Source organism: Ostrea edulis, chromosome 1 (genome assembly GCF_947568905.1).
Source record: "Ostrea edulis chromosome 1, xbOstEdul1.1, whole genome shotgun sequence".
In the NCBI taxonomy this organism is placed as follows: Eukaryota; Metazoa; Mollusca; class Bivalvia; order Ostreida; family Ostreidae; genus Ostrea; species Ostrea edulis.
This window is the reverse complement of record NC_079164.1, coordinates 101,482,905-101,494,442: the sequence shown is the minus strand read 5'-3', so window position 1 is coordinate 101,494,442 and position 11,538 is coordinate 101,482,905. Positions and strand designations below refer to the sequence as shown.

General features: G+C 36.4%; 1 protein-coding gene across 1 annotated transcript; it reads right to left on the bottom strand.

Annotated features, from left to right (window-relative positions):
* Positions 1-1,538: 1,538 nt before the first annotated feature.
* LOC125669598 (serine protease inhibitor Cvsi-1-like) lies at positions 1,539-3,842 on the bottom strand. The gene is made up of 3 exons (XM_048904213.2): positions 3,735-3,842; positions 1,965-2,160; positions 1,539-1,789 (listed from the first exon to the last, which is right to left on the bottom strand). The coding sequence occupies exons 1-3, from the start codon at positions 3,775-3,777 to the stop codon at positions 1,705-1,707; spliced, it is 324 nt and encodes a 107-aa protein (XP_048760170.2). The 5' UTR covers positions 3,778-3,842; the 3' UTR covers positions 1,539-1,704.
* Positions 3,843-11,538: the final 7,696 nt, after the last annotated feature.

The window sequence follows — 11,538 nt, the reverse complement described above, 5'->3', positions numbered from 1 at the left end:
AACTAGATCGTTATAACGACCATAGAATTTGCGAAATGCTGACTTCAATCGAGACTGTTGAAATCCCTGTACCATCAATATGATTGGCTAATGCTTTGGGACATTTCAATCCACTTACACAATGAATTATAGTTTTTGTCAATGAGACGTCTGCTGATAACGAAAAGCTCATTACGTTGTCTCGTAATTCAGCTGTTGAGTTATTCTGCAGGAGACTGCCTCGGGTTTTAGTTAAAAGTTAAATATATCTGATATTATACAAAATTTGTTTAAGCAACAAACCTATAATTCATGAAACAAAGATACATGTACCGTAAGAATCACCACTCTGATTCCACGCACACGTACTCTGAAGTTGAAATGACAAAATACGCTGGAGTTCCGCTTTGACAATATATTCGCAGTCTTGGGTGATAAGGTCTTCCAACAATCTATTGGAATGCCCACGGACACGAAATGTGCTCCTTTGTTAGTTGACTGTCATATTAGTTTTCATAATTTTTTCCCCAAACTTCAAGTTTTATTTTGTTTTACTTTGGCAACAGTAACACTTAATCAGGACTGGTCAAGTCTACAAAATTCTTATCAATTGTATTTAGCTATTTGATTTCTAACAATTCGAATGTCATGCGGGAATATTTACACAAAACGGAGAACTATTTCAAGCGGAGTGTTGTTATCTAGCAATTAACGGGCCCTTCAAGTAAATCCATACAATTAACTAGCATCAGTACTTTTAGATCAGTACTTTTAATAATTTGATTACAATGTATTTGATTGTATTAAACGTATGTAGAGCTACACAAATATCAGAACACGAAAGTTATGTTCCTCATAACATATCGCTGTGGAAGATCATGTGTTTTATCTGTAATATATATATATATATATATATATATATATATATACTGCTGCCAGATTACAAATGGTTTATATTATTTTTATACATGTTAAATAAACTCTTGAAGAAAGGAAGGAATTTCATAATCTTCAAAGCTGATTATACTCAGTGTTGATATTGTACTAAAATGATATCCTTTATATTATTTAAAGACAATAATATATGCTATATCTAACAATAAATTCTCGAGCGAGACGTTAAACAAGATACAATCAATCAATCAATCTAACAATACACATTTATGACAAATGAAATGATTTCTACTTCTCCATCGTCAAAACCCATATATATGTAGCAATGTTTCATTGACACCTGCATACGGTGTTTATGTCTCTTAAGAAATATACGATAGCATGTTCTGCAAATGATCAATTTTTAATTGAGACAAGCTTCTGACAAAAAAGTTGATGTTACAGGGGTTTCAACACTCGCATTTAAAAGTAGCATTTCGCAAATTCTATAGTCATTATAATGATCTAAATTGCAAATACAACCTGTCATTAGGTCGAATGCTGTTTGACATGTTTCATACCGACTGTCAGGCCGTTTTTATATTCTGGTTTTCAATAGGATTACTCCGTTAAATGTGTCCTGTACAAGATGTTTGATACTCTGCTTGCTATCTATTCTGACAAAATTTTTAATGTCTTCCTTTTTATATTCATCCCATTGCATGACAAAATCCTTAACCGAATGCAAGATAGAAATGAAGATCTGCATGTTCCAAAGAGCTACCAATAAGGGGGTGATAACGATAAAGAATACAAAATAAAGAATAAGGCAAATCAAGATCCATGGACATATCAGAGGTGGATTGGGTGTCTAGGAGGAATAAACATCCCCTGTTGATTGGTCACAACCGCCGTGAGTCCTTTGGTTGAATAATCCCTGAAAAAAAAATATCATACGCATAACATGCTCATGCGTATCGAACCGCAATATTTTAAGTTTATACCTCTGTGATTTTAGTCTTTTAGAAAGACTAAACTATTTATTCTAAGAAAATTCATGACATACTACATTTGCAAACAACCTAGATGTTTCTTCCTGAAATATATCTTACGGTGAGTTTGGATGGCAATGACAGAGATGATTGTCACATGTGGCATGGTGGTCAGCTTCACACGTGCAGTCATAGTAATGATTACACTCGTGGGTGCTATGGTGACAACGGCACTTGTTAAGGTGGCAGTGGACAAACAATCCCTGTGCACATGTGCAGTCATCGTCGGTGACACAGTCATCCAATACTGCTAATGCTAGATAATAGTAGAGGTTTTAAAATGATACTGAGGAGTATGCACAATACTGTTGCTTTCAATCGTTGTTGATCCCTTTTGACAGAATAATAAAATTGTATCGATGAATTTTATATGATTTAGAATGATTCTGGGGTGTACAATGCACTAAATGAGTGGGTTGGATGGTTGTATATTGTTTAATGTTTCACTCATATAGAGACATCACCATTGCTGGTGAAGGGCTGCCAATTTTAAGCCTATGCTCGACACTTACGGCCTTTGTCGTGCAACACCTGCTGTGACACGGGGCCTCGGTTTTTGTTGTCTAATCTAAAGGACCACCTCATTCAATGACCTCTTACGACAAGCAAGGGGGATTGAGGGCCTACTCTAACCCAGCTCCCCACGGGGTTTGTTGAATCGAAGATAATTCTGAAATGCGTGCAAAAGTTTCAGGGCTATAATACAGCCTATACTTTCTAGACTAGGATGCATGTAATTGTCATGAACAAGATTAATCCCTTTTCAATTTCCGTCCAACCTTGAGGATGACGTTTGGGCACCCACGCCCAGCTGTCTATTCCTTTTGAAAGATTTGATAAATTTCAGAATAAAATGTCATTGTATATCTATCAATATAACAAATCCATGTAAATTTATAAGAATGTTTTGTAAGGTTTCAATTATATCTTATTTCATTGAATTTCAGCATATATATAAAGCTGCAGATGTAGGGTAGAGTGTAAACAATTGTAGGGATTTAGGGGATCGAGGGGATCCACACTTTAGGGAGAGGGATCCACATTTAAGCACAGATACGAAGATTGTACCAATTATTTCACCATTTCGATTATATATTTCATGTAACAACGATTCTTGATATGCAAATTAACTATTGGTAACCAATTATCAATATTTTCTGTACATATGTGAACCTATAAAGTTAACATTAAGAACTGTGCTTAACTTTATTTCCTTATAAAGAATACAAAATCGAGGACATGACAAATACAGACCCTTAGAAAGAACGAAGCCTAGATCTATTGTAAATATTTTATAATCCCCAATTCTAATTTGAAAGAGCAGGTGGTTTAGATCACCAGAAGTGTGGAACCAAACAATAGTTTCTGTTGACACCGAAAGAATGGGCTTAAGAATTGGCGTCCACTAACACAGGAAGTTGGTACAAAAAGTTAGGTTCCTGTTGACACCGAAAGACAGGTTAAGTGCCTATTGACACAGGAAGTTGGGACCAAACACCAGGTGCCTGTCGACACCGGGAATGTGGGGGGGGGGGGGGGGGGGGGGGGGGGGGAGCGTCAGATGACTGTTAACATTCTGGAAATATATTATGTTTTGGTCTCCAATGATATGAAATAGTATATTCTTGTTTTGAATAGACTTTTGCAATCATATAGATATTTCGATTCCTTAATTATATCATTGCGATTTCGTTTTACTTAGTATACACGTATATTGAAATGCTTGTTGTGATACTATTTTTCGCTGATACTATTTATTTAGAATCGAGTTTTGTTTGATTGATACAAATTTACAGATAAAATGTACTGAACAAAGACATTGTAACTTACCGGCGGTAATGGAGAAGATGCAAACAATCACCAATCCCTTCATCGTGTAACGCCGTGTGACAATTTCTGAATGGTGCAGTTTCTGTTATCTGTGCAATTTATATATAACCATTAAAGATAAGAATCTGGGACCCATTTTACTGAAGGTCCTACAAGTTACGGCTTTTGATTTTTCCTGCAATTCATATTTTAAAAAGTGCTGCAATTTATTATAAACTGCAAGTCCATAAAAAGGGAAAACAGTAGGTTCATGTAATCATTTCGTTATGCTGAAATTTCAATTATGAGATTGATCACTGTTTGTTATCTTTACTTTTCATTTGATAAAATTTTCACGTAACTGGTACATATACATGTATGATCACTGACATATTGAACATAGAAGTAAGGTCTGTTGTGAAATGAACCCCAAGAGTGAAGTATGCACGATCCATTCAAAGAGATTATATGTCGTAGGGTGAATGATTACTGTAGTTATAGAATAGTTGATAAAGTATTATACCCCATGTTATTTTATATCATTTAACTTATAATGCTAAGAAATCGGAATTCATGTTTTTTATTCCCGTTGTCATTCAGATCTCATTTCCATTTATCATTCTCCGTGATCCTGTGGGGATCCGGGTGAGAATAAGTCCCCAGTACCCCTTGCTTGTCGTAAGAGGCGACTAAATGGGGCGGTCTTTCGGATGAGATCGTAAAAACCGAGGTCCCGTGTCACAGCAGGTGTTGCACGATAAAGATCCCTCCCTGTTCAATGGCTATAAGCACACCGCATAGGCCTAAATTTTGCAGCCCTTCACCGGCAGTGGTGACGTCTCCATATGAGTGAAATATTCTCGGGAGGGACGTGAAACAATATTCAATCAATCATTCTCCGTGTTGATCCGGGTTTAAAATAGGTCCTCAGTACCTCTTACTTGTCGTAAGAGGCGACTAAATGGGGGCAGTTCTTCGGATGAGACCGCAAAATCCGAGGCCCTGTGTCACAGCAGATGTGCCACAATAAAGATCCCTCCTTGCTCAAAGGCCATAAGCGCCGAGCATAAGCCTAAATTTTGCAGCCCTTCACCGACAATGGTGATGTCTCCATATGAGTGAAATATTCTCGAGAGGGACTTTAAACAATATTCAATCAATCACATTTATCGGTGTACATCTTTCATGTCCGGAAATTGAGTTTGGATGTTGATTGATTCAGTAAAATAAGTGTCCTCGAATGTAGGGGTGGGGTATTATCCAGATATACGCATGCCTGACGGTAATTTGAGAACGAATACTATTTTCATCAATTTAATCTTTGCCTAGTTTTAAACCAAAAATTCACGTGAACTATAGTCCAAAATGTCGTAGAAATTGAAAGAACACTTTTTTGATAAACTTAATATTTGCAATAGGTATGTACACGTAACATGGATTAGTCTTATGAATATCAATCAAATTCATAGAAATTACCAACTTTTAAATTGTTTGTTTATGTCAGCTTACTAAAATTCATAGGATACCCAGTTAACCTTACGGGGGAAGAGGGGGGTCTCTTCTCAGATACAGCTTCCTAAATATGTCAAAGTCAGTACCACGAGTCAAAATGTCCGCAGGATTTGTGGCTGTTGGAGAACATCTCCTCTCGTATGATCCCATTCACTTCTTGATACCTTGTACTATATTCTTAATGAAAGGTGAAGATAACGAACAGCGATCAATCTCACAACTCCTATACACAACACAAAATAGACAGGTGGGCAAACACGGACCCCTAGACACACCAGAGGTGGGATCAGGTGCCTAGGAGGAGTAAGCATCCCCTGTCGACCGGCCGTGAGCCCTATATCCTAATCAGGTAAACGAAGCTATCCGCTGTCAAAATCAATGTGCCAAGAACGGTCTAACAATCAGTATCAAACACGTCACATAGCATTTGACCAAATGATAGGTTGTATTGGTAAACTAGATCGTTATAACGACCACAGAACTTGCGAAATGCTGACTTAAATCGAGACTGTTGAAAACCATGTGTCATCATTAGTTTGTCAGTAGCTTACCGTGATTTAAAAACTGACCATACACAGAACAAGTTCTTGCGTATCGAATCAGTTGAGAGATATATACACCATATGCAGGTGATAATGTAATGTTACTACATAAATATGGGAAGTTGACGATGGAGAAGCTGAAATCATTCTGTTTGTCATAAAGTTGAGTTTTCAGTTTGCCATTACTGTCTATTTTCAATAAGATATCTAAGTATGAAGCGGAAGTGGACGACTCTATGGTGTCTTTTATTTCGAGCTCACATGGATATATCGAATCGATATATAAAGGAAAATTATTATTGTTGATATACAAAACGTCGTCGATATATCTAAATATCGAATTAAAGGCCACAGCAAGAAATGTTTTCTTCTCACGTAGAATTTTTTAATAAATTCTGCTTCATATAATACAATAACAGGTCAGCTCACAAAGGAGCACCATTCGTGCCCATGGGAATTCCAACAGACTGTTTGAAGACCTGATCACCAAAAACCACCAAGATATTGTCAATGAGGAACAGTAGGATATTTTTTATTTCGACTTCTAAGTACTTGTGCGTGGAATCAGAATGGTGTTCAACAAAGTATAATTTTTGTATGACTGATTACTAGATATGAATATTTCCGTTTTCCATGTTTGTTGAGGAAGCAACTGTCTTTGATGTCAAAACGCCTAGTATTTAATTTATCGTGAGGAATGATTGTGTCAAATGTTGAAAAGTCATAGGTTTTGATGTTATTGATTTGGGAAAAGTTTTGCGATTTCAAGTTTACTAAAAGTTCTTTATAATTTTTAAGAATCCACATTTGATTAACACCCTTCTGGCATATGTAGTCGCACGGTAAGTTTGAAGTTTCTTCTTCACAGCTGATAATATTTTCGTGAGAAGCAAAGTTAAAAGCTTGGTAAAGCACTTACTGGATCCAAAAATGTATCTTTGTTTGGAAGGATTTTTATGTAGTTTAGGAATCAAGTATAGGTACGGTAACTCATATTCATTCGACCCATTGACTGGAATATTAAATGTGTTTAAAATGAAGCACAGTTTTGAAGAATTTCATCTTTTGAAAGGGCAGTTGGAGTATAAGTACGATCACCAAAAGTGGGATTATTGTCAAGTTCGTTTAAAATACAGTTGTAATAATGAGCCTTATAAACAAAGACAATGTTGTTACTAGCTTTGTCAGCTGGAACCAAAACATATTCCTCATGTAACCTATTCTTTTATCACTTCTGGTTTACTACACACAAAAGGATAGATGGTACGTACTTTTGTTTTGATATGGCTATGCGGGATTTTAATATTCCTCATATGCTTTTAACCCATTCTGAAGATACAAAGTGAAGATAACGAACAGTGATCAATCTCATAACTCCTACAAGCCATACAAAATAGATAGTTGGGCAAATACGGACCCCTGGACACACCAAAGGTGGGATCAGGTGCCTAGGAGGAGTAAGCATCCCCTGTTGACCGGTCACACCCGCCGTGAGCCCCATATCCTGATCAGGTAAACGGAGTTATCCGCAGTCAAAATCAGTGTGCCAAGAACGGCTTAACAATCGGTATGAAACACGTCAGACAGCATTTGACCCAAGGCGAGGTTGTATTGACGAACTAGATCGTTATAACGACCATAGAATCTGACTTCAATCGAGACTGTTGAAATCCCTGTACCATCAACTTGTTTGTCAGTAGCTTACCTCGATTTAAAAACTGACTATACCCAGAACACGCTCTTTCATATCGAATTAGTTGAGATATATAAACACCATATGCAGGTGATAATGGAATATTGCTACATAAATATGGGAAGTTGACGATGGAGAAGCTGAAATCATCCCGTTTGTCATACAGTTGAGTTGTCAGTTTGCCGTTAATGTCTACTTTCAATAAAATATCTAAGTATGAAGCAGAAGTGGACGACTCTGTGGTGTCCTTTATTTCGAGCTCACAGGGATATATCAAATTGACATATGAATGAAAGCTATCATTGTTAATAGACGAAACGTCATCGATATATCTAAAAGTCGAATTGAAGGTCACAGCGAGAGATTTTTTCTTCTTACGTAGAAGTTTTTGAATAAATTCTGCTTCATATGAATATAAAAACAGGTCAGCTAACAAAAGAGCACAATTCGTGCCCATGGGAATTCCAACAGACTGTTGGAAGACCTGATCACCAAAGACCACGAAGATATTGTCAATGAGGAACTCTAGCATATTTTTTATTTCAACTTCAGAGTACTTGTGCGTGGAATCAGAGTGGTGTTTAACAAAGTAAGTTTTTGAATGACTGATCACTAGATATGAATAATTCCGTTTTTGTTGCAAAAGCAACTGTCTATGATGTCAAAAAGTCTAGTCTTTAATTCATCGTGAGGAATGGTCGTGTATAGTGTTGAAAAGTCCTAGGTTTTAATGCTATTGATTTGGGAAAAATTCCGTGATTTCAAGTTTACTAAAAGTTCTTTAGAATTTTTTAGAATCCACATTTGATTAACACCACTTCTGGCATATGTAGTCGCACAGTAAGTTTGAAGTTTCTCCTTCACAGCTGTTAACATTTTCGTGAGGAGCAAAGATAGGGGCTTGGTAGAGCACTTACTGGATCCAGCAATGTATCTTTGTTTGTAAGGGTTTTTATGTAGTTTAGGAATCCAGTATAGGTATTTTAATATCCCTCTTATGCTTTTAACCCATTCTGACAATGTATCAAGGTCCTCTTTATCATATTTAGCCCATCGTCTGGCATAATCTTCGATATAATTCGTAATAGAGATGAAGTTCTGTCGCCAATTAAAAGACCGAGGTTCTCTGTATTTAGGACCTTTTAGAAAAATTGATTTGAGGTCCTTATAAGTAGTTCCAGGGATTTTGTTGTTTCCATCCACATTAAGACAATTTGGCTGTCGGTCGTTAAGACTGCTTCTGAAATTTGGGAAGTTTTCTTACTGAATTCTAATAATCTAACCCCAATTAAGGCTCCCATTAATTTTAATGTTTAGGTACTGTACGTGTCTTTGGAGCTGCTACCCCGTTTTTTGGCCGGAATTATTGTGAATTTTGTTCTCCTTAAACAATGTATGCACATGTTTCGTATGTCTTTATTCTAGCATCACTGAAAATTGGCACAGTTGTGTTTGAGGCAGCCTATTGACCAATAAGTTGATGTTACATAGGTTTGAACAGTCTCGTTTAAAGTTAGCATGTTGCAAATTTCATGATCATTATAATTCACCAATACAATTAACCTGTTATAGGGTAAAATTCTGTCTGACATGTTTCAAACCAACTGAGGTCGTTCTTAGCACACTGATTTTGTATATATATATATATATATATATATATATATATATACGGTGTAGAAACTTGCATGTTTGAGACCTTGTTTCACCTTCAGAGTTACCTCTCAAATTTTGAAATACAAATGACACTCTCATGATTCAGTATTCGGACGCCATACACAAGATAACCTCTGGGGTCATATCATGATGACGTGCCAAGCTTATCTTTAAAATCGGTTTGCATAACAGTAATATGCGATAACGCAAATTCTTGTTTCTTCCTAGATCTACCGGGAAGCACAAATTCTGGACTGTGTTAAACATGAAATCACTCGTTCTCATTTTGCTCGTGTGTTTGTTTAGTAAGTTGACTTAAACTATTTGATGTTTTCTCTTCAAAGCATGTTCACATTCAAGTGAAAGGTTTGTTTGGCAGAAAATATGTTGTGCTAGATAGTACAAACACAGATATGGGATGCAGATCACATTAACAATGCAGAACATTGAAGACAAATCTACATTGAAAGGATGGATAGGAATTCAAAAGTTAACATAATTCCAGAAATTTAGAAGACTGATTATGAAACACTTGGAAAATTGGAAGTTATTGCTTAATCCCTAAAATTGATAATTGTTTATTTTCTATAATATTGATTTGAAAAATATATTTGTATCAGACGATACTGAGAATATATGTTTTGTATGTGAATTTACTTCGATGTATTTACTATACGTTTTACATATTAATTGATAAGTGATGTCAAGGTTATTTCAGGAAGCCTTCTGTAAACGATGAACTTTTATACCTTGATATAGGTTAAAAGAGAAATTCCTATATATAGAATGTAAAACCTATACGGTACCAATTTTGATACAAGAGATGCGCATTTCTACAAATAATGTCTCTTCAGTGATGATCAAGCCGAAATTTTGAAAATTCGAAATAACAATAAACTTGTAAGAGCTAAAAGGAAAACTGGAGTGCCGAAAACTGGAGCCAAATTCGTTCAAGGATAAGAGCTATGCATGAGGTAGATGATCCTTAATTATGTTCCCCAAACAAAGTTTGGGAACACATTGTTTTTACTCTGTTTCTTACTATTATTATTATTTTTCTCCGGTACTTTTTTGTCCGGGAGTGTTCTCAGAAACTACAAAAGGGATCGATATGAAACTTTCCAGGATGATAGTGTAGCATTTGTAGATCTACGTGAGAAGAAAAAATCTCTCGCTGTAACCTTCAATTCGACTTTTAGATATATCGATGACGTTTTGTCTATTAACAATGATAGCTTTCATTCATATGTCGATTTGATATATCCCTGTGAGCTCGAAATAAAGGACACCACAGAGTCGTCCACTTCTGCTTCATACTTAGATATTTTATTGAAAGTAGACATTAACGGCAAACTGACAACTCAACTGTATGACAAACGGGATGATTTCAGCTTCTCCATCGTCAACTTCCCATATTTGTGTAGCAATATTCCATTATCACCTGCATATGGTGTTTATATATCGCACCTGATTCGATATGCAAGAGCGTGTTCTGGGTATAGTCAGTTTTTAAATCGAGGTAAGCTACTGACAAACAAGTTGATGGTACAGGGATTTCAACAGTCTTGATTGAATTCAGCATTTCGCAAATTCTATGGTCGTTATAACGATCTGCTTCGTCCGTACAACCTCGCATTGGGTCAAATGCTGTCTGACGTGTTTCATACCGATTGTTAAGCCGTTCTTGGCACACTGATTTTGACTGCGGATAACTCCGTTTACCTGATCAGGATATAGGGTTCACGGCGGGTGTGACCGGTCAACAGGGGATGCTTACTCCTCCTAGGCACCTGATCTCACCTTTGGTGTGTCTAGGGGTCCGTGTTTGCCCAACTATCTATTTTGTATTGCTTATGGGAGTTATGAGATTGATCACTGTTCGTTATCTTCACCTTGCATTGATCATGATTATTGACATAAACGTTGTTTATGTTTTGGGATTATAATTGCTTCATACATTGAAAAATGATCTTGAAAATTAAAAATGGATCCATGATTACTTAGGAAAGCGACATCAATCCGTATCTAGTAACTCCGTCAAATCTACTTAGCGAGTTCTTTCTTTTGGCGTCACCCAAGGGTCTGTTCTTAGGCCTAAACTTTACTGCCTGTTTTCCAAACCACTCGGAACCATCTGTCGACAACATGGAATTAAGTACCACTACTATGCGGCCGACCCTCAACTCTACCTTGTAATACAACCAATGGAGGATGGAATAATTACTTTTCAAGATTAGAAGCTTGTACAGCAGATATCAGTTCATTGATGGCTATTGTTGAAACGGAAGCAGAACAAAACGGAGCTGATAATTTTCTCTTAAAAACATAATACAGGAAAAATTCCATTACACCACCTTAAAGTTGGAGAAAACAACACATCTGCTGCATCATGTGTCAAAAATATTGGTGTACACCATGATTCCTA